Source organism: Puntigrus tetrazona, chromosome 8 (genome assembly GCF_018831695.1).
Source record: "Puntigrus tetrazona isolate hp1 chromosome 8, ASM1883169v1, whole genome shotgun sequence".
Taxonomy (NCBI): domain Eukaryota; kingdom Metazoa; phylum Chordata; class Actinopteri; order Cypriniformes; family Cyprinidae; genus Puntigrus; species Puntigrus tetrazona.
The window spans coordinates 23,574,657-23,597,224 of NC_056706.1; the positions used below are offsets into that span (position 1 = coordinate 23,574,657).

Genomic DNA, 22,568 nt, shown 5'->3' on the forward strand with positions numbered 1-22,568 from the left:
TGTAGCGACGCCCTGGGATGACATTGTGACATTTGTGTATGATTGTAATTGTTAATAATTATATTAATTTTTGAACACATTAATGACCTGTATCCACCTATTTTTCAAACTGTGTTAATTGTATTTTTAAAATATCCACTAATTCTACAAAAGAAAATTAATGGGACATTTTGTACCCTGTTCATACAAAATGCCACATGATGTTGTAAACATGCTCACTGCTTAATTATGTCATGCTTTTGTCCATAATTTGTGCCTTAAACATTCAGCGTCGACAACAAATGTTATTTGTGTAGTTTGTCTGTTTTTTCCCTTCTCCTTTCTCTTTCTCTTACTTCTCTTTCTCTTATGTTTGTGATTTCAGTGCACCCATCTTAGTCCAAAAGCTGTCTATAGAGGCAGGAAATTGTTAGGACCTCGTTCAAAACTCAGGTGTAGTGAGACCCAATCAGCACCCTGCATGCTCACTGCAAACCCCTCCCTCCCCCTCAACCCCCCCCCACAGTGAGCGGTTAAGCCCTGATTCATTTGCTAGCCTTCACCATGCCAACTCATACAAAATGAGTTGTGACATAACTGTGACTTCCTTCCTTGGCTGCATTTTCATTGACCCCTAAAGCAGATCCAGTGTCAATGTCCCTATAGCAGGCGACAGCGTTCACTCCTATTTCACTTAACTCAGGGTATTTAAGGGCCATGATAGGGTTTTGGCTGGCTGGTTTGCACTAACACAGCACTCAAGCTGTAGAGTCCATGAGAGGGATGCGTTTATCTTGGTTTGTGAAGTGTGTTACGTCCTCTCTATTCCTACCCATGATTATGAGTGTCTACTATGAGAGCTGGAGTTTAGAAGGTACTTTTTTATATCCTTTTTCTGAACCAAAGAAATATTATGTTGCTGTAATTGTGTAGATTAGCATACATGCATTAAAATAAAAAAGAAATGCATGAACTTATTTGACGCAATATTTGTGAGGAGATCAGATGGCTGACAGCACTTTAAAGTCTCACATGGATCTACTTGAACATGGTTCATGAAATGACACTGGGTGTTGCACAGAGAAACAGAAAAACCTCAACTGTATTTTATTATATAATTATTAGCATTATATAATACAGATTTAAATAACTTGCTTTTCCATTACAAACAAGTTAGGCATCCCCAACATTTGTTTTAGCATGAATGAAAATAGATCACCCAGAGTCATTTTTTCAATCAGAGATGGTTGGACGCAAATGTCCTGTCACCTTTCACTTGATATTTATTCCCATTTCATAGTTATTAACATTATCATCACAAATTCCCAATATTGTCTGCATCTTCATGTTTAAAAATCTGTGTTAATAACCCACATTTTGTCTGTTGATTCCAAATTCTGCTACATCTGTGGTAACATTTGTCACTTAAATTGTCATTTAAATTGTCAATGATTTCTAATGGTAACACTTTTAAAGACAGAACTTAACTTTTGGATGAATACTACTTGGCAAATTATCATAAGAGGGTTCTCTTTAAGTTATGTTGATTCATGTAGCTGGTATGAGAAACATATTTAGTTGTCTGTATAGAAATCATTGTCTCACAATGCTTTTGGGAAAAGTAGCTCTTGCATGCACTTGTCAGGCCTGTTGAAAATACGGCCTCTACATTTCTGCAAAATATACCTTTATGTACACCACAGTTTCCTGTTAAAATGAAGACTAGAGGCAGTAAAACTAATTTATTCCTTTTCGTATGATTTACAGGGCCAGAGTTTTCAATAAGAAAGGCGAATATTTCCACAATTCCTTGTACAATATTATGTTATGATTTTTGAACAGTTTTAACATGATTTGAAAACGTATCCTTTTGAACACTATCGTCACATATACTGCTTAATATATATATATATGGGTTTTCTAAGGCAATAAGTTTGCTCAGAGGTTCAGCCGATACAGCATTGTGAATTGCTCCAAGAACAAATCGAATGTGAAACTACAGTTTGACAAAACAGGTCAAAGTAAAAGTAGTACTATGTACCCGAGGAAATGTAAGAAAAACATCATAAAACTGATGGCGCAGAAACCTTGGTTTTAAAGGGACACTTTGAGTTGATTTAAATTATTTTTCCAGATAAGCAAAAGATATCAGTATTTTGGATGGCATTTTTTTGTTTGGGCAACTAACTCTTTAAAAGAAGAATCAATGAAAGCCTATTTAACCTAGTTAAGGTTCTATACTACATCTTGTTTAAATGATTCCATTTATCTTTGATTCATATTGTCTACTGATTTTTCTGATGTCTCATTGCAGGTTCGAGCAGTCAGTGGTATAAAAGGACTCTTTCACAGAAACCCAAAGCAGGCATCTCTCGACAGCCATGCTGCTGCTCTGCTCAACCGTAAGAGCGCCTTCGGGGCTCACCTCCTGCGCCGCACAGCCAGTGCCCCCACCAAGGGCCAACCCAAAGTCAAGAGGGGCTTCCCTGAGATCTCCATTGACACAAAAGATTGCAGCTCGGAGGGCGCCAGTGAGGAGCGAGAATCTGAAGAGGGGCCACCTGTCCACCACAACGGAGATACTGCATCTGCAAAATCATGGGGTCACGGCACCAATGGGCAGCTTCACCCTGATGACAGTAAAGGTAAGAGTGCTTTCTGTTATCCTGAGCCCTGTGCTACACCTTATCGAAACAGGGGAGCAATGAGTGAACCACTGAAGCGAGCCAACAGGTTGCGACTCCTGGATCCATTGCATGACAAGCCAGGAGTATTTGCCCGTGTTGCTATCAACAGCTCTGGCCGGATTGGGATGACTTCCAATTGCATAAAGTGTGTAATTGGCTCCAAGGAGAGTCCAGACATGGAGAGGAAGGTTACCCAATGCAAACCTGCCCCCCTCAGACCTGAGAGGGCATCAAGGTCTCCAACACTTTCCAGACAAGTTCAGCCAGAGCCCATTCCCAAGCCACAAGCCTTGGCCCAAATTGACTCAAAGCCCAAACCAGATCCTCAGGCTCTACTCAAGCCTGTACCCTTACCTAGATCGAGGGCAAGGGCAAGACAAACACTATCTACACAACCTCTTAACCCCACTGAGGACCCCGCTGTCAGAAATGATCGCTCATGTAGTATACCACTCCGACTCTTTCAGTCCCCATCCACACCACCTCCTCCAATTCCAGACAGCCAAACTAGCCTTTATCGGCAATGCCCTGCCCCACCCAACTATGGCAGCAACTGCAACGAGACTAGATCTGTGAATAACATCAAAAGATTGTCTGAAAGCGACTCTAGCAGCTGTGACAGTCTGGCCAGTCTTGATCTACCCACCATATTTCCGACGCAAGGAATGGAGAACCGAAAGCGGGCCGCAGGGACACTGCAGCGAGAGATGAATGCTCTGTTTGCTCAGAAAATGGAGGAGATCCGCAGTAAATCCCCCTTGTTTTTCGCTGGTAAGGTGTTTGTAGTTAGATTCATTAACTAATAGTTAGAACGCCCCAGTTCCTCAGTAGGATAGTTTTCAGTAGGTTGTGATGGAACCCAACAAATACCCACCCAAGATCTTGTGGATGTTTTGGAACGGATCTTAATGAATGCTGCTTCCCTGCTAGAACTGGGCACTGTCATCAATGGGATCCTGTCACAGAAACAAGAACACTACATATTAATCATTACTGTTGGATATTGACTGTTTTTAATGTGCTTCCCCACCACTTCCTCCTAGTTTCTGTGTACTTAAATCATCATTCTGAAACCAGATTTAAATGCAAATGTAGCTGAATGGTGACACTGGGAGCATCAGTAAATGACACAATGAGGGCATCAATGCTTCTTTGTGATTTTGAAGTAATTGTTTTAGGAAGTGATTATAGAGCAAAGTTTTGCCAACACATATATTAATTACTATGATAAATGATCTGTAGTTCAGTTAGCAAAACCTCATTAACTTTTAAAAATAATGATAAAAAACACCCTTCCATCAAAAAGAAAGTTTGGTTCCCTTAAATGGAGAGCAATGTTTTCAATTGTTGTTGGTTTCTATGGATCCTAAGGAATAAGGAAACCATCTGAGACAAAGATATTTTGATACTAAAAGTGTACTAAATATCTATATATCTAGATTCAACCATTAAGCAATGGAAATCTATTTAGTACTCTACTGTATAAAAGCATACTTACCATACTTTAAAAATCCAATAATCATGCATGAAAGCAACAGTCATTGAAATTCACTGATCGAAATCTGTGGATATGGTAACACTCCTACCAAAACTATGCAGCAATGTAACTGATTTTAGTGTTGTCACAAGACTCTTGTGTAAGGAGTGAAGATGTGAGCAAATACAAACCAGATGCTTAGCTTTTACCACTGAGGCAGGTCTGAAATCATGGGAATATCCACATGGGGAATATTGGCTAACTACGTTCTTGCATGTTTATTTAGGGGTTGGGGGTGAATGATTATCATATGACTTATGAATGAGTGAGTGCAGCTGCATTTTCCTATTCCTAAAGGTATCATCCACATCGTAAGTTTTAGCTCCTCGTGATAATGGTGCTAAACCCACTTCATACTCATAGCTTTTTAGATCTTTAAACGTTACTTTCCCATGCCCCCATTCTTTATTGTGTATCTATAAATCTATATTAGAACAAAGCATATGTTTTGTCAGATCAATTTCCTGGTGTACCAATTTCTCTCCCTTTTACACTGTCCTTCTGTTTCAATCTGCACTTAACCTGTTAAAACGCCTATTTGTTCCTTCCTTCTTGCATGCTTTCTATCCTTAGTGCAAAACTGAGGGACTGACCAGTTGCCAGGTAAAAAGCATTTTTCAGCATTTCATTTTAAACAAGTTCTTTTTTGCTCTTTGAAGTTAAACACTTTCCTTTTTCATTGTGATGTGTTTTATTTTGAGCATCAATCACTTTACTGAACATGAGCAAAGAAACAACATTTCTTAGTCTGAAGTGTCAATATTTGTATTTCTGCTATTTATTAGTTCTTACAAAGCACATAGTAATGCCTTATTCTGCATGACCATATTTTAGATCCCTTAATCCAATCCCATACCTGAACATAACTACCTTACTGTTAATAAGCAGCAAAGAAGTTGCTTATTGAGGCAAAACATTTAATTAATGTTCATTTATGTACATTAATGTACTTGTTTGAAAAACTAAAGTCTGAAAAAGACAATATATTTATTTGACAGATGACAAAATAAGGATAAAAATATATATTTGCATTTGGGCTTGAATTACATTGGATTGTGTTTAAACATTAATCTTTCATCAGTGTAAGATATAGGCTTTTAATAAAGCCTTAAAACATAAAAGCATTTACAAAATACTAATGCACAGTACATAACCGGAGAAAAGTGGAAGTAACATAGGAATGATGAAAATGTTGAAAAGATATGGAGCATTGTTTCCCTGAATCCCCAACCTTTGTGTTCATCTTATATTTTGTTTACTTTTGCATTCACATTTGCACCTTTAATGGATCATGCTGTATACCACATCTAATTCATATCTTTCATTTATACATGCATTTTTCCCTCTTTATTTTTTTAAATAATTGCATTATGTTATTATTTAAATACCATACGCGGGACCAATTTTAGACAGAGCATGTTGTATGTTTGCAATACACTTATGTCCAAATATGTGGTTTTGTTGAATTGTGCTTATAGCTGAAGTGTGTATTTTGGCATCCTAAAAACTCTTAATAAAGTTTAATATGCAGAGACAACTTTTAGGTTGATTTCACCCAAAAGTATAAATACCATGTCAATGTGGGTCAATCTAAATATTTTGATACAGCAGCAATAGCAGAAAATAATTTGTTACACAAGTAGTGCATAAAATACACACATAACCTCTATTTTTTTTTTTTTTTTTTTTTTTGCTGTAAATGTCTTATGTAATTGTGCAAAAAAAATATTCCTGTACATTGTTTTCATCATCATGCATTTTATGTAGTCGTGTGCATGTGTTTAAAGCTCTAGTATTTTGATTGTTTAACTAATATTTTATTATATTACTCCTTATTTACTGTATTTAACAATTTTTTTCTGCTTGTCATGTGCTTTCAGAAAATACTGAAGTGCAGAGTCCAACTCCATCCCTGAACACTTCATGTCTGGGATCCATTACTGAGGAATTTCAGGAGATCAGTCCTTTGACCTCCACACAATGCCCTGTGGATACCTCACCACATTATCCCTCCACCACATTGTCTTCACCATCCACAGCAATAACAACAACTTCCAATGGGGAAAATCTCAGCCCCGAGGACATTCGAAAATCATTTGCACTAACCCAGTATATCGGCCCATATAGCACCAGTGGCGAGGATTCTGGGAACAACCACATCAACTCTTCACTTTCCACAAATTACCTTGACATTGGATGTAATACGCCCCCATTGCCAGACCAGGTAGATGGTGAAGTTGAGCAAAAGGCAGTCACTGATCCCAACATTCCTGAACTAAAAACACAGACTCTAGAGACAGATGCCATAAAGGAAACGACTGCCACTCAAAGCTCTCAAAGGATGCAGGCGTTGAAGGGGGTGTTCGACAGAGACATTGGACGAAGCATGCAAACAGGACTGAGGACCCCAGTCAGAAGGACCAAAAGTGAAGGACAAATGAAGGCAGTGATAAAAACAGATAGCCCATCTGTGGTCCCCGAAGTCTCTATTGACGCCACTTTAAACGACAGGCTCTGGAGCAAACTCGACCCCAGCAGCCATCGGGATAGTGTGTCATCGTCTTCCAGCATTTCGTCCAATGACACTGTGATTGATTTGTCGTTGCCCAACCTTTCCAGAAAGAGCCTTACCTGTCTTAGTGCAGCCCGGGACTACTCAGAAAGCCAAGCCAACAGGACCAGTCAGCCTCGATCGACCGTTGTAGCGTGCAACATCTCGCTCGTCAGCAAGAGCAAGTCCAACCCCAACCTGCGGGATGGTGAGATGTGCGAGCCAGAGGACGAGTTACAACCTCGGCCTTTGGTTGCTGAGAAAGACCCCATCCGGCCCATGCAGAGACGGCACACGTGGAGCAGGTTGTACATGGAGGGTTTAAAGCAGTCATCCACTCTTGCTGCTTCTGCTGGCTCCAAGAGGTCAACCATCCCCTCGGCCAAAGACATGGACAGCAGTTCGAAATCCAAGAGTCTTGGAGATCTCACTTCAGACGACATCGCCTGTAATTTTGAGAGCAAGTATCGCAGCATTAGTCGCAGTTTCATTGTGAGGCCAAGCCGGCAACTAGGGAAGACTCTTAGAAAGCCCCAGAATGATCTAACAGAGCAGCTGAAGAGGCTCACCGATGTGGAGCCTCTCACTAGCAAAGACTTTGCTCAGTGCAGGAATGATTCCGAAACAGGTCAGGAAGAGGAGGAGATGCTTCCTTTGCGGAGGAGCTCCTCACGGAGCCAAAGTCGAGTGAGATACATCGCTAACCGAGCCAGGCAGGCCCAAGAGAGGCAACGGCTACAAAGCCTGACTAGGACGTCTGGGAGCCCTATTGAAGAACGTGGCAATCCTGAGGGAGCTTGTAGTGTGGCCCACAGTCCCTGTGTTAGCTTGGATCTGTTGAGCCAGCTTCCACCAGGACCACCCCAACAAAGCCCTCTGAGCCCGGACAATGAGGTCTTTTTTATGCTCAGGCTGTAAAAGCATTAAAGTGTGTAGTTTTTTTGTGGGTTGCAAAAGGACATAAGGTGGTCAGACTCCACCTATCACTCATTAAGTTACTCCAGTAGACAAACATTTCTCATGTGCACCTACTGTACATTTTGGCTTGATGATAAAGGTTGAAAAGCACACAGTCTTTTTTTTTTCTTTTTTTTTTTGCCCATTCCCAACCTACTCCCAACCCTAAATAATGAGCTGATAGGGGATGAGATGCTAAGCTTTAAACTTCAAATTGGATGCAACGGTTTGCTAGTTTGTACTATTTGTAAATGTGCATGCATGTGTTGAGAAAAAAAAAGCCAAAGGTGGAAAGCCAGAGGATGTGTATTAAAATATAAAAGATTGCATATAGAAATTATAACGAACAATCTAAAAATTAGATTATGCCTGTGGCATTTGTTGTACTGTAAATTTTAGTTTTTTTTTGTTGTTGTTGTTTGTTTTTAAGACGCAGCTTATTGCAGCAATAGATAAAAATGTAAGCACTACTGATTCACCACAATGATTCCCTGAATTCAGATGTTTATTAGGCTGCTGCCAAAATACAAATGCATTTGTTTGTGTTGTTAATGGTATGAGAACAAATTTTGTAACCAAGCATGGGATGTATTTGTCACAATAATTTATTGTCCCTTGAAACTATTTTTAAAATAGTTTTAGATGTAGTAATATTAATGACTGCTATGTTCTGTTGTTTTGGTTTATAATATAGTATGTTCTTTAGTTGAATTATTTACTAATGAAGTGTAGCTTTAAAATTTATTACATTTTCATTCATATAAAAAATTGCATATCTTCACTTTATGTACAGTAGTTTACCTTTTGAAATTTTATTGTATGTCACTTGATTTTAATATTTCTCCTATGGTCAAAGATGTTATGATTTAAAAATGTACAGTCTATTTGAGTCTAGATAAGCAGTTATGTAGATGTTATTCAATGTCATTGTCCTAAGTACACTAATACCTTTTATTTACTTTTTTTAAGAATGCTACTCAGTAACAGAGAAATAAAATTTTTACCAATTACACGCTCATTTATTTTTAGTTAACAAACACAACTCTTTCACTTTCCAAGCAGTGAAGATATATCATCCTTTTAATATTTTTCTGTTTGACTGTTTGTTGTAAAAATCAGCTTTTTATATGGTTATAATTCTACGCATGATTGAATATATTAAAGATAACTATAAATTTTGCCCCATCCTATTAAACTCCAGTTTCAAGAATGATTTATGAAATGCAGTCAAATTTTTAGTAATCAGCATTTCAGGTATAATTAAGTAGGTAATGCAGTAGGCCTGTTTTTATTCAGCTCAGTATAGTTCAATCATTCTTTGACATTCAAAAGAGTCGAAAATCAGTCTAAATCAAACAATTGGATGCAGCTCCTTCTTGGGGCTGTGTGTGAACAGAGCTGAGGTCATTGAGATAAAGATTGCAGTAAAACAGCATACAGTAAGTGGAGCTTGATGAGTGTCTGCATGGTAGTAAGATTGTTAGGCGTGTAGATCTGCATTACGGCCTTGGCCATTATGTAAAATTACAGGTCTTTTTTAGAAGTTTAAATAGTGTAGACACATGATACTTAAGTTAAAATATGGGTAATGTGTTTTAATCAAAGTTTCTATATTTATTAACCAAAAAACTAGATACATAGCCTAGTGCAAAGACCATGCTAGTAAGTTAAGGGCAGTACATTATTTAGTACCTGTCAGAGATTTAAATATATATATATATATATATATATATATATATATATATATATATATATATATATATATATATATATATATATATATATATATATATATATACAGATGCAGGGACTGTAAAACAATGGTTTTCTATTTTAAATAGAATTTATTTTTGTCATCAAATCAGAATTTTCAGCATCATTACTGCAGTCTTTAAGTGTCACATGTTCCTTTATCCTTTATTATCCTCCAACTGCTATTGTAAGCAGTTGTGGTGATTAATATTTTATATAACCTGTGATAAATTTAGGAACATGAATAAAAGAACACAATTTATTTACAATAGAAATATTTTGTCTAATAGTAACTCTAATACTAATAATAATGTAATGTGTTACCTTTGGCCAGTACTGCATATAAAAAAGTGATTTTTACGCTTTCAACCATTTCCACCAAATTTATTAATACGTGATCAATATCAAAAGCAGTAGTCAGTATCTGACCTGGACGTAAACAGTTCTCAAGCACATCTGGGTGTTCATATGTGGTTTGGCTCTGCAGGACGATCAGCTTCAGCTTCAGGTTTACAGTATACATTTCTAGTATGGGTTATGTTTAGGGCTGCAACTAACGATTATTTTAATAATTGATTGGTTGGCCTATTATTGTTTCCATTACACTCATTTAAAAAGCCCAATTTTATTTTTTATTTTATTATTTTATTTACAAAAACGATTCCACTTCCACTTTTTAGGAATCTGTCAAAAACTATTTTTTAAATCTAAAAAATGTTATTGTTATTTACGGGGGGAAAAAATCACACTAATTAGGCTAGTATTTATTTACATAACAAAAATGGCGTCCTGTGCCTTTCAACAGCTTGCATTCTTAAGGTACTTTTTGACTGTAATTGGGTATCTGAAAAAAAAAAACACTATAAAGTGCTTGCCTATTTTTTCTGCCTTATTTCATAGATAACAGCAATAAATAGAGCATTAAAAATAACCAACTAATGTTACTAAAGCTATTGGATATTGGCATTTGAACAACCAACCAATTCACTAAACTAAAAAACGTTATATAATTTGTTAAAAACATTACATAAATCTGTTTTAATAAATGTGTTTTATAAATTTTAGATATAGAAAATAAAAGCTGACTATGCTGTAAACTCATTATGAGACTAACTTTTCTTATTGCACAAACTTTTCTTATTGCATCCAAAAATAAGAGCAATTTAGGGTCACCATTTCACCTGCCTGCTTGTCTTTGGATTGTGGGGGAAACAAAGCACATTTGCCAATCCTTCCAGTGTGATCACATTTACATGTGTTAAGTGTTACGTAACCGTCCAGATACGGCCACTGTAAATACTGACCAGATTCGGTTTATTGTCAGAACCTGACTGGCGATGTCTGAACGATTACAAAGTGTGTTTTTAAAGCTAACAGCTTGTTAAAGAAAATGCAGAGGAGCCCTGTCCAAAACATTGCCCCCTGTGCTGTAATTCTGGCCCGTTCTGAGAAGACCGGCTTTTATTTGGCTTCGCTCCTTTCCAACCCCTTAGCCCTGCACAGAGAACTCCTGCTGAGAAAATGTGGCAAAGAATAAAGCCTTGCCCCACACTAGATGTCCAATTACTTCTCAGACCAAAACGCAATTAAAAGATCTTCTGTTCAATTTTGTTTCTTTCATTTTCACAGTGCCAGTTTTGACTGGAAATTGTTATTGTCAAGACCCAGGATGTTTTGAGGACTGCCCTCGTTTTAACCTATGAAGAGTTCAAAAACACCATGACCTATTCATCATCACTTATGACTGACGTTTTGGATAAAAGCTCAGGCATGCCGAGGGCCACGGTTACCAAGGCTACGATGGCTGGTGAGACAGGCCATAGTCGAATCCTTCTGTGCGGCTAAAAAAAAAACGCCTTGGGATTTACATGACTCTTTGAGTGACAGAGATTGTAGGCTGTTGTCTTTCTAACAAAAGTTCACTTCATTAGGATTCGAGGGGCAGAGCAGCTCACTTTGGATGTGTATTTATCACGGTGGTTCAGTTTCAATTCAGTTTTCAAGTTGTGGTTTTAGCGTGTCTGTAGTGGAGCCATGGATGAAACCACCCTAGTTCACGCCAGAACCATTCTGTGGGGTTATAAATTAGGATTAGGCCATTTTAGAGAGGCAAAAGAAGCCTAACAATAAAATCCAGCTCTCCATTGAATTTTCTATGAGCAGCTGTAGAGAATCATTTCTGCACGCCCTGTGTAAAGCGCGGCCCTCAAATCCCTTGTTTGCAGGATCTCATGCTTGTTATTCTTTGTCCAAGTTTCAATCTCCCTCATAGCTTGCCTAACCATAAATCCTTGTGGATTTGTTGTGGTCAGATACAACTACCCCTTTCCCCCCACTTAAGACCGTCCCCTATTCTCTTATTGGCTGTATTCAGTCTCTTGTGTATGTGTAAGCTTTATATAGTGTGCTGCCTCAAGCATTGAGCAATAATAAGGGGGTGACTACAGTTTAGGGTAAGATTGTTTTTGTTCAATTATTTCTGTTTAGTAAGTAAAACTGTTGTTTAAGCATTTTGATTTTGGTTTTGCTGTATTAATGTAGGATTTAAAATGCATAAAAGTGTACTATGCCAGATCTTTAAAGAGATCAGTTGACTTTGAAAAGAAAAGTTAGTTTGTATTTAGAGTTCTTAAATTAATGATGCTTTGATAACACCATGTATATTATTCCAGTGCAGGTTATTGGCAGGAAAAATGACTCCATTAGGACTCATCTTGGTTTCATCAGCACTGCTGGCTGGGCTCTGCGCTGCAGGTAACATCACACTGTCATACCAAACACAGTAAGGCAAGCTGCAGGTGAACGTATAGCTGCGTTTTTAAGATAAAGCTTTTCGCTTAGCCTTGTGAATGAACTTCGTGAAGCTCAGACACTGTGTGCATGCATTTTTTATCTGTAACTGATATTTTGCTGCAAACAGACTTTTCATACCTGCATGAAAACAATAGTTCACCTTCTGGTTTGTGAAATTACCCTTCACCAAGTGTATTTTTTTAGCTTAAAGCTTTTTTTCTGCTTGGCATATTGACATTGCATGGCCATCTGTGTCTTATAACTCAACCAAATGAAACCAAGAAATTTTCCAGTAAATGTCAAAACTGTAAACACCATTAGTGCTCTCCGGAGCTGGTGGGGGCAGCAGAGAGCTTTTATTGACTGTGGCTGGTTAGCCTCATTAGCACCTGCTTGTAGATTTGAAAACACCACCCTAAATGCGTAGTGTGATTTCTGTAGGTTTTCATAATAGGGTCAACTGATGAGTAAAAAAAAGTCTGTGGTACATATAAATTGACTTGAAGATTTTGCTCTACAGTGTACTTTTGTGTACAATCCACAAAATACATGTTAACATATATTGTAAAAAATATATATATATTAATAAGCAAGTACACTTGGGATGTATGTGGTTTACTTTGTAGAACAATATGTTTTACTGTCACTTTTAAGGTTACCACATTATTTTACTCATGAATTGAGGAAAAAAAGCATTATACTGCATTTAGCCATAGGGAATTCTCATGGAGATTTGGACAACATATGAACAACATATCTTTTTCATCTCCAGAGGCATTAGTTGCTTGAGATAATCTGCTCAGAAGGTTCTGTTGTTGGGATTACTAAAAAAAGAAGGATTGTAAATCGTGTAATTCTTGGGCTTCTGTGCCAAGCAGAGCAACTGCTATTGACATGAATGAACTAGATCTAGTTGAAAAAACAAACTTTTTTTGCTCCAATAAATTACTCCAATTCATTTTCAAAAAATAAGCCTTTGAAAACCTTATTTAAAGTGCCTCTATAATGGGTTCATATTTTGGATTTGAGAATCCCCAACATTCTTCCCAAAACCATTCAAAACACCTCTACAGAGTGCATACATAAAGTCTAGACTAGTTAGTGCGCATTTAGTTTTACTGCATGTTTCAGTCCAGTGAAATGCCTCTAAATTTTATATATTTATAAAAAAAATGATCAATTTATATCGTTGTGAATAACCTCCGCACAGAATGTAAAGAATGTCAAAAACTTTAGGAGTCAGCTGTCCACAACAGTCCTTATGGTACCAGCACAGCAACACACTCAGCAAAATATCGTCTCATTATTGTTATTGCTAAAATCACTAACAACTGTAATCCCAATCACTTTTCAATCAATCAATCACTTTTATTTATATAGCGCTTTTAACAACACAAGTTGCATCAAAGCACTGTACAGTATAAGGTAGAAGAGTACAGATGGAATTCCTGATAAAAAAAAAAAAGTGCAGGTGGGGAAAAATGCACATTTTTCGCATTCCTGTGGAACTGGGGAAAACCACAGCACCAAGTGGCAAAGAATGAATTTGCATTTTCATTCCCACCAACACGAAAAGACTATAACTTTATACACGGTGCACTTTCAGATTTCAAACTTCAAACTAAATATTTTCATTCACACACTGCATGAAGGGATTTCAGGGCTGTGAGGTATAGGGGTTTTTAATGTTTTGTTCCTCTACTTAAAATTTGTTGATTTTTACACGTAAATGTTTGAAGTGAATTTGCCCTTTTTTTTTTTGCTCTTGATGAATTATTCATCATCGTGACAACTGAAATCCTTTCATCGGTGCTCTTGTGATGTTGTCATTGCAGCAGGGATTTCAGGGGTGTGAGGTAAATAGGTTTTAACAGTGCCCATAACCAGACGGTCCGAGGACGTGCCGTCTGAGGCTAAAACAAAGCAGGATGTAGATAGAGCCAATATGAGTCTGACACGGCTTGTTTGAGTCTGAGGCACTGCACTGCGCTGGCAATGTCTCATGACGTCCCGCCAGGCCTGGAGCAGTCGGCATTCAAACCGGAGAACACTGCCGCTATTCTCTACAATGAGTGTGATTAATCAATTAGCCTCCGCTAACCAAGCAGTCACTAATGCGGGGCAGCCCACGACATGACTTCAGTTTTGATGGCATGTACGTTTTTCATGGTTTGAATGGGAGGATGAGAGTGTCAGTGATATACTGTGACACTGATGGAGGCCTGCTGGGTGTCACACGGATGAAACTCAGACAACAACACATTCTCTCCAGAAACTGGCCGGGCTTATTCAATATTGCTTAAGCACTTTAACTCTAGAAAGAACTAGAATAGATGCGAAGTCTTCACTGGTGAATTCTGTATGGCAATAATTTGAAATGTAATAGCCTTTCAAAAACGTCTATTTATTATATTACCACTATACCATGATTTGCTTTCTTCCAGAAGGCCCAAAAAAGAGAGAAAATCTTCACATTGTTTTCCGTCTTAAAAACAACATCAAAATTCCATAAAAATGTTCCATGCAACTTTTTGAGGATTCTAACGTCATTCCATAGATTTCTGTAGGAAACACATGGAACTCAGTTTTCAGTGAAACTGAATCAGGGAATTGGTGAATGAAATAATCAAATAATAACTGAAATTACAAATTTGGGTGTATTCTGAACATAAGATCACTAAAAATGTATTTTAATAATATTAAGCATTATATTCTCTTGAAATGTAATAATTTCCTTTTTTAGTAATAACAATAGCTTCTGTAAAAGCTACAAGTCAGTTTGACTCCAACTTAATTTCAAAAAATCATATTTAATAGAGAAATCATACTCATTACTCATAATCAGAAAAGATTCACCAATCAGAAAAGTCATTGTGCAACAAAAAAATCTACGGTGTTGTTCACTCATTGCAATGAATGCTGCAAATGATTGCTGTACACAATATTAATATAACAGGGATTTTATTAATTGATTTACAAATTCATGACATCAGATGAAAAACAAAACATTTAAAATACATCCAAAAATGTATGTCATATACTAACTTCAAGCAACAACACTTTGATTCATGATTAGACTGACATACGCATTCATGCATCTTTCAACATGTCTGCTGGTTAATGTGGACTGGTCTGCATTAGAAAGCAGGATCAAAACAATAAAGAGAGCAACTTCCAAGTGGACTCAGATGCTGCAGCCAGACGAGTGGGGCACTTTCCCATCATTTTGTAAGCACTTTCTTTAGAGAGTCACTGGAACTTTCTCAAACTCTCACCGCATCCGTTCCGCTGCAGGAGGCAGTGCACACTCAAAAGCAGGCTTTTGTTTATTTCAGACTATCTCCTTTTAAGTCTCATTTTGTCAAAGCAAGATTAGTGGCCGCGAGGCGACCGTTTCACCATTGCGTTGCAGCACAAGTGGGACATTGTCTGCATATGCTAAATTTGGGAATATTAGTGGTTGTTTGAAGAAGAGTGCAAAGTACATCCCAGCGGGACGGAATGCTTCATTAGCAACTAGGAATGCTATCCAAGTGCTCTGCCCTTGTCAAATTAAGACAAGCAGTGTGTTTTTTTCCCTAGTCCTGTTTCTACTCACTGATTTGAAAATTGGATTAGCTGCCCAAAAAAATTAACATCTAACAGCCAATTAGAGACAAGAAGAAAATCATACTGTGTCATGAAAATGTAGAATAATTAGCGGGGTTTACTAAGTCAAGCATTACTTTCCATACCACTCACACATAGGGTCACTGATTTGAACAAATTCTTGACCCTAAGTATTGAAGGGGTAGTTCACCCAAAAATAAAAATCCTGTCATGATTCACTTAACCTCAGGTTGTTCCAAACCTGTTTGAGTTTCTTTCTTCTGCTTAAAATAAAATAAGATATTTCAACCTCTGTCTGTTCTCTGTAAAATGAGGCCATTTTTATCAGTTTACTCCAAAATATGTGATTAGGGCACTGTTTTAAATTCGGGTATGCAAAAAAAACAAAAACTCCAAATTGTGCAGAGCAGAAAAGAAGATAAACAGAGATAAACAGTTTTTCACCCCATTGGTTCAGTGAGGACCAGCAACTCACATATTCAAAAGACAGAGCCAAGCATTCAATCTGATCACTGTAGTAACAAAGAATTAGTGGAGGATTCTTATGCATTTGTTTCTAGCTGATTGAAATGTTGTTTTATATTTTAGGACCACAGGTATTAAGAGTTACAACCATCAAGGTAAGTTAAGTTAGTTCCGTCTGGGATGCTCATTTATGTCTGTGATGATAACTAAATCATGTTTCTGGTTGTTATTACTCACAATCGAATGCAGGAGGAACCGTACGCAATGTCCAAAGGCTCTGAACTGGAGGGTTTCTGCATTGACCTGCTGTCAGCTGTCTCAAAGAAATTAGATTTTAAGTATGATCTTAAGCTCGTAAAGGACGGCCGGTATGGCATAACGGATGACAGTGGCAACTGGAACGGCATGATCGGAGAAGTTGTAAGAGGGGTGAGTACATTCATTTTTGGAGTTAAAGGGTTTCTCCACCCCCAAATTAAAAATTTGTCATTACTCGCTTACCCCTATGTTGTTCCAAGCCTGTAAAAGCTTTGTTCATCTTTAGAGCTCACTTTAAGATATTTTGGATAAAAACTGGAAGGCATGTGACTGCAAAACAATGTTTAGTGTCAAAGTCCAAAAAGGTATGAAAGACATCGTCTGAATGCTCCATCTGCCAACATAACGTTATGAAGCAACAACGGTACTTTTTTATGGAAAGAACACAGAAATCCCAACATTATTCAACGATTCGGCACTGTAACATCATTATAGTTTCACCGTAACAAGCATGTGCTAGACGCACTGATGCATAGAAGACGCATCACTGCATTGTGGCTGACACAGTGCTGCTGTTTTCATCCAAAAATCGTATATTTTGTTCTAAAGTCGAACAAAGCTTGTACATGTTTGAGGTTGACATGGGGGTAAGTGAGTAATGAGTAAATGAAATGAAATGATATATTCATTTTGGGGAGGAGTAACCCCTTAGGTAGTTGCAGATCAGTATTTAAATGTTGTTAGAAGTTCATTTTTATTCCATCTCCTATCCTGAAAAAACTCTGTCTTGTAGCATTGACTAAAAGTGAGGTCCTATTCATACTGCCAGATTTTGGAAGATAAATTCTTCTAACAGTGGTTTAAGAGGATGTGGTGCTCGTCCTTCAAGGGTCACTCTCATTTTATATGTCCATAAAGCCTAGTTATTAAGATTGATGTGGTTTTAAATTGGAAAATACGTGCTTGAAAAAAAATTATCAGAATATCGACATGCCTAATAATTGTGCATGCTGTGTATTGATTACATTTGAAAATGTAAGCACAATTGCTTTATCCTTTTTCTGTATTCAAAATATGTTAGCTACTTTTAATTTTGACATTTTATTTATTTGCTTCTTTTCAGTGCTCTGACACAATCTGTATTGTTAAAAGCCCTATATAAATAAAAGCGATCAACTTCTCTGTTTGCCTTGAACACATGTAAATGAAAATGTTTCCAATAAATCTCGCCTGCATGTACTGCATTACACAAAAGTATCCCCCCAATGTGTTTCTCATCTCTACAGGAAGCAGACATTGCAGTGGCGCCTCTAACTCTAACAGCTAAACGTGAGCTGGTCGTGGACATGACCAAACCCTTCATGCAGACTGGTCTTAGTTTCATCCTGAGGAAAGACTTGGCTTCTGATGAATCGCAGTTCCTCAGCCTTCTCAACCTGTTCTCCACTGAGATGTGGATGGGTGTGCTGGTCGCCTACCTGCTGACCTCCGTCTGCATCTTCTTAGTGTCACGGTAAGGGTGGGATGATAAAACCATGACACTGAAATGCAAAGAATCAACATGAAATTCAAAATCGTTTTGACTTTTTTTCTTTTTTTTAGGATTAGCCCCTGTGAGTGGGAGCAACCAGAAAAGGAAAAGAATTTCTTCACGCTCTCACACAGTTTTTGGTATACCGTGGGAGCAATGACTCTTCAAGGTAGCGTAAGATAATCATGGTTACGAGTATTTACACCCACGTGGACTTCAGAAGATCAGAATGAAAGGAACAATACATCAAAACAATTTGGCTCAGCCTGTTTAGTTTTTTTTTTTAGCAGGATTTACTTGGATTTGGATTACTTATAATATTTTAAATGGTTCAGAGGTAGTTTATGAATAACATGCAAACCCGGACAAGCAACACAGGCTCATATTGTTTAGCGAAAATTCCAAAAATGTACGATTCACTTCATGTTTACAAATGAAATGCGGGAAAACACTAGTGGCAGTAAAACACATAATCGTTCATTCTTTTGTTTACGATTACAGTGGATTATTAATTGTGGTCATTTATGTGAACAAACCAATCCGAAACAAAGCTCAAAACACTTCTGCCTTACATTACATTTTAATCTTTATGTTATTCTCGCTTGGCTGTCACCTGGTATAGTACTGCATTTGTGATGAGAGGAGAGAGCGTGTGCAAGCGAAAGGTGTCAGGATTTGAAAAAGACGTTAAATGGCATTTTTGCTTTTGTTAACACTATTAGGGTAACATTTAGCCAAGTTTTTGAAATCTAAGGTAAAAAATAAAGAAAATAAACATTGCCATGTTTATGTTTGAGATGTGAGATGAGCTGAATGTGCTTTTAGCACCACTCACTGGGCTTTTTACATTAAACGTCTCATAAAACATGCATGAATCAATGTAATATGATTTTCCTGAAATGTTGCCACAGGCATGTTCTTCCAAAGACCCTGATTTGCTGGATTAACCAAAAACAGTGACTTGTAGATTATTAAAAAACATTTTTTTCCCTAGGTGCTGGTCCTCATCCCAAGGCTCTTTCGGGACGGGTCATTACCTCTATCTGGTGGCTGTTTTCACTAGTGCTGCTTGCATGTTACTTCGCCAACCTTAGTTTATGGCTGCATTCAGACAACCAGCAAATGTCTATCAAGAGCTTTGAAGACCTCGCTAATCAAAACTTGATTGAGTACGGCACCATAAAAGATTCTTCCTCCTTTGCCTTCTTCAAGGTATGACACAGTATTTACAAGCAATCAGTTGTTTAAAACATATATTATTAAAATTATATATATATATATATATATATATATATATATATATATATATATATATATATATATATATATATATAAATCCTCACAGTTGCAAACCCATAAGATTTGGTTTATCTGAACACACATAATATATATATATATATTCATACATAAACAATACATAGACCACATCAAATACTAGATGCATCTGTTCATGATATAAAATAAATGTGTCTTTTCAGAAGACTGAAGTATGATGATCTTTATGTTCTTTTTGAAGCATGGAAATTTAATGAGGTAGACTTTTCTAATAAGAGAATGTTGAAGACATGTTTTTTTCTGAAGTCTTATGAGTTTTGGAACAACTTGAGGGTAAATGCTCAGATAAACAGATGATTTAATTTCTGTGTGAATCATCCCTTTGTTCAGCGCTTAACACAACTTACATTCAACAGTACTGATGGGTGACTGACAATAATTGTGATAAACTCATATTCTATCTATTGACATATAAGAAATGCAACTACATACATAAAGGTGCTTTAAGATGCCATAGAATAACATTTTTGTTTAAATGGTTCCATAAAGATCTGTGAACATCTGAACCTTTCTGTTTCAAAAAGCTTCTTTGTGGCAACAGAAGGTTTTTCAAATTATAGAGGGTTTTAGGCCAGGCTCGAGCGCCCGCTGTAACGTCTATAAAAAGGTAAGAAAGAGGTGGTGCTTTAAAGAACCTTTGACTGAATGGTTCTTTGTAGAAGCAAAAACGGTTCTTCTACGGCCTAGCCATTTAAGCACCATTATTTTGTGTAGTGTAGAAGTCTACATTTTGTGCAAACTGGTCTGAAATGAATTATTTAATGCCAGTTGGACATGCAACCATATGACAGCAGCTCTTAACTACATATTATTATTATCTGCCTTTGAACAGAACTCAAACAACCCCACATACCACAGGATCTATGAGCACATCAAGAAAGCCCAGAGCTATTCGCTCAATGCAGAAGAAGGTTTCCGCCGGGCTCAGAAAGGCAACTATGCATTCATCGGTGAATCTGTGTCCCTCGACCTGGCAGTGGCGAGACACTGTAACCTCACACGTGCTCCAGAAATCATCGGCATGAGGGGATACAGCATCGCCGCACCTTTAGGTAAGTCTCAAAATACACAGTGCCATGATGATTTATGGTTTTATGTCCCATTGTAATAACACTGACTACCACATGAACTCTATGGTACATGAATATTGCAATCAGTCAGTATTAGCGACGCTTCCTGAAAGGTCTCGCTTTGCGTGTTTGTTAATGTCCTCAGGCTCTCCTTTGGTGAAAAACCTAAGTGTTGCCATTCTGCGTCTGAGCGAGTCTGGTGAGCTGGATTATTTCCGCAGTAAGTGGTGGGCTAGCAGCTGTGTGGCAAAAAATGGCAAGAGTGCTCCACTGAAGCCCACCAGTCTGAAGGGAATCTTCTTATTACTGGCACTCGGTCTGGGACTGGGGCTTTTCCTGGCTCTGATGGAACTGGCCGCCAAATCACGCAAAACCGCTAACACTCAGCAGGTGGGTCCAATATATTAATGTAGTAATATATTAACGGTGTCCTTATTACAATGTACTTACACGTTTACGTAATAAGTAATATAATTAGTTACATGTGCTTACATGTAAGGGGTTATGATTAGGGTCATTTGCTTGTGATGCTTGTTTTTGTTATTGTAATAGTAAGTGCACGTAATGCATAACAAGGACATCTTAAAATAAAGAGTTTACTCTTAAAGTCTTTTGTAAATTAATATATTTTTATTTCTGTGATCAAAGCTGACTTTTCAGCATTACTACAGTCTTCAGTGTCACATGATCCTTCAGAGATTATTGTAATATGCTGATTTGTTGCTTAAAAGAAAACATTATTACATCACTGTTTAAAACAGTTATTGTTCTTTATTTTGTGAAAACTGATAATTTTGTGTATCGCAACACATTCAATGTTACAAAATAAAAATAAAATTTAAAATAAATACTGTTCTTTCTAACTTTCTGTTCACCAAAGCATTCTTACATTTTAATAATATGTCATAATATTATATATACATATATAATATATTTTTACAATTAATGCAGCAATGGTGAACAATAAAAATATATTTGAAAAAAATGTTATATAAAAAAACAAAAAACAAGCACAGGTCAGTTTAATACCATGGTCCAAAAAATTACTACTGTTCAGTATTATGGTACACAGACTGGTTTTGAAACTGAAAATGATCTTTCTTTCAGAAATCCTGCTGCTCTGTCATGTCTGCTGAACTCAGTCAGCGCTTCAAAGGTGGAGAGGCGATGACACCAGAGTCCTCTGAAAAAAGCAAAGCCTAAAAAAAAGCACTGACACACATGCATTTAATCACTTAATGTTTATTACATCCACAACAAGTTACTCACTGCTAACCATACTGGGTGGGTGAAACTCATGAAAGAATTTCATTTGTTGTGCACACTTCAAAAATTCTATATTGATTGAAGAAAATTAAGCTAAATACGAGGGCGATTATTTAAAAAAAAAATAATTTGAGAACATTATAATTTCTTATGTCATTTATTTCTGGGTGTAATATGACCCACGTTTCATGAGATTCAACCAGCATTTTATCTATCTAGACAACATGTGGCTCTATTAATTTTATTAAACATGTCTAAAAATTAGTTTTATTTAGAAAAGGAATTCCTCATTAATAATATAGCGTGTTATATTCTTTCATTACAAGTTCAGTTGCAGTACATACCTATAGGGTAAATTCCCCAGAAGTTTGAGAACACCCAAAAGTCTGACCAAACATATTCGTACTTATATCTAACTCATTAAAATCCGTCCTATACTGTTATAAATGCAGTGTGTGTGTGTGTGTGTGTGTGTGTGCCATGAAGAGTAAAACTAAAAATGGCATGAGAATATTGCATACACATTTGATCGAACATTTATTTCTATTAAAATAAAATGATGCATGCAAAATATATACAGGTACCCAGAAAATATTCTATTTCTTATTGTATGTGTCATTGCTTTAGGCTCGGTGAATTTTCTTAACAAAAATAAAAATCTGAAATATGCTGTTTGCATATTTAATTCTTGTCTTCAGTATTATTATTATTTTCCGTGTGTATTAATAATTGCACAATTCATGCTTTTTTGAATTATCAGTGTTTTGGTTGAAGTATT

At 37.0% G+C, this 22,568-nt stretch overlaps 2 protein-coding genes across 6 annotated transcripts in view; both read left to right on the forward strand.

Annotated features, from left to right (window-relative positions):
* plch2a (phospholipase C, eta 2a) overlaps nucleotides 1–8,721 on the forward strand; it is a 100,483-nt gene extending 91,762 nt beyond the window's left edge. For 3 of the 4 annotated variants that reach the window (XM_043246655.1, XM_043246657.1, XM_043246656.1), the window contains 2 exons: nucleotides 2,294–2,624; nucleotides 6,084–8,721. In XM_043246655.1, coding sequence (XP_043102590.1) covers nucleotides 2,294–2,624; nucleotides 6,084–7,672 — 1,920 coding nt within the window. In that variant the 3' untranslated portion in view covers nucleotides 7,673–8,721. Of the gene's footprint in view, nucleotides 1–2,293; nucleotides 2,625–4,776; nucleotides 4,807–6,083 lie in introns of those variants that run through there. The other variant, XM_043246658.1, reaches the window with a different exon arrangement.
* Nucleotides 8,722–11,872: 3,151 nt separating this feature from the next.
* Nucleotides 11,873–22,475, forward strand: si:ch211-251b21.1 (uncharacterized protein LOC571720 homolog). 2 transcript variants are annotated; one of them, XM_043246659.1, is made up of 10 exons: nucleotides 11,873–11,916; nucleotides 12,136–12,217; nucleotides 16,454–16,485; nucleotides 16,580–16,759; nucleotides 17,875–18,101; nucleotides 18,191–18,288; nucleotides 19,114–19,331; nucleotides 20,287–20,506; nucleotides 20,670–20,914; nucleotides 21,632–22,475. In XM_043246659.1, exons 2-10 carry the CDS (start codon nucleotides 12,157–12,159, stop codon nucleotides 21,725–21,727), a joined length of 1,377 nt encoding a protein of 458 aa, XP_043102594.1. In that variant the 5' UTR covers nucleotides 11,873–11,916; nucleotides 12,136–12,156; the 3' UTR covers nucleotides 21,728–22,475. The 2 variants fall into 2 exon arrangements, with proteins under 2 accessions (XP_043102594.1, XP_043102595.1); XM_043246660.1 differs by having other exon boundaries at nucleotides 11,879–11,916; nucleotides 12,141–12,217.
* Nucleotides 22,476–22,568: the final 93 nt, after the last annotated feature.

Excerpts from the sequence above, each read along its gene's own strand:
- si:ch211-251b21.1 (XM_043246659.1), top strand. The coding sequence starts at position 12,157 with ATGACTCCATTAGGACTCATCTTGGTTTCATCAGCACTGCTGGCTGGG. Across the intron at positions 12,218-16,453 it reads GGCTGGGCTCTGCGCTGCAG|GACCACAGGTATTAAGAGTT; the intron begins GTAACATCACAC and ends TTTATATTTTAG. Across the intron at positions 16,760-17,874 it reads TCGGAGAAGTTGTAAGAGGG|GAAGCAGACATTGCAGTGGC; the intron begins GTGAGTACATTC and ends TCATCTCTACAG.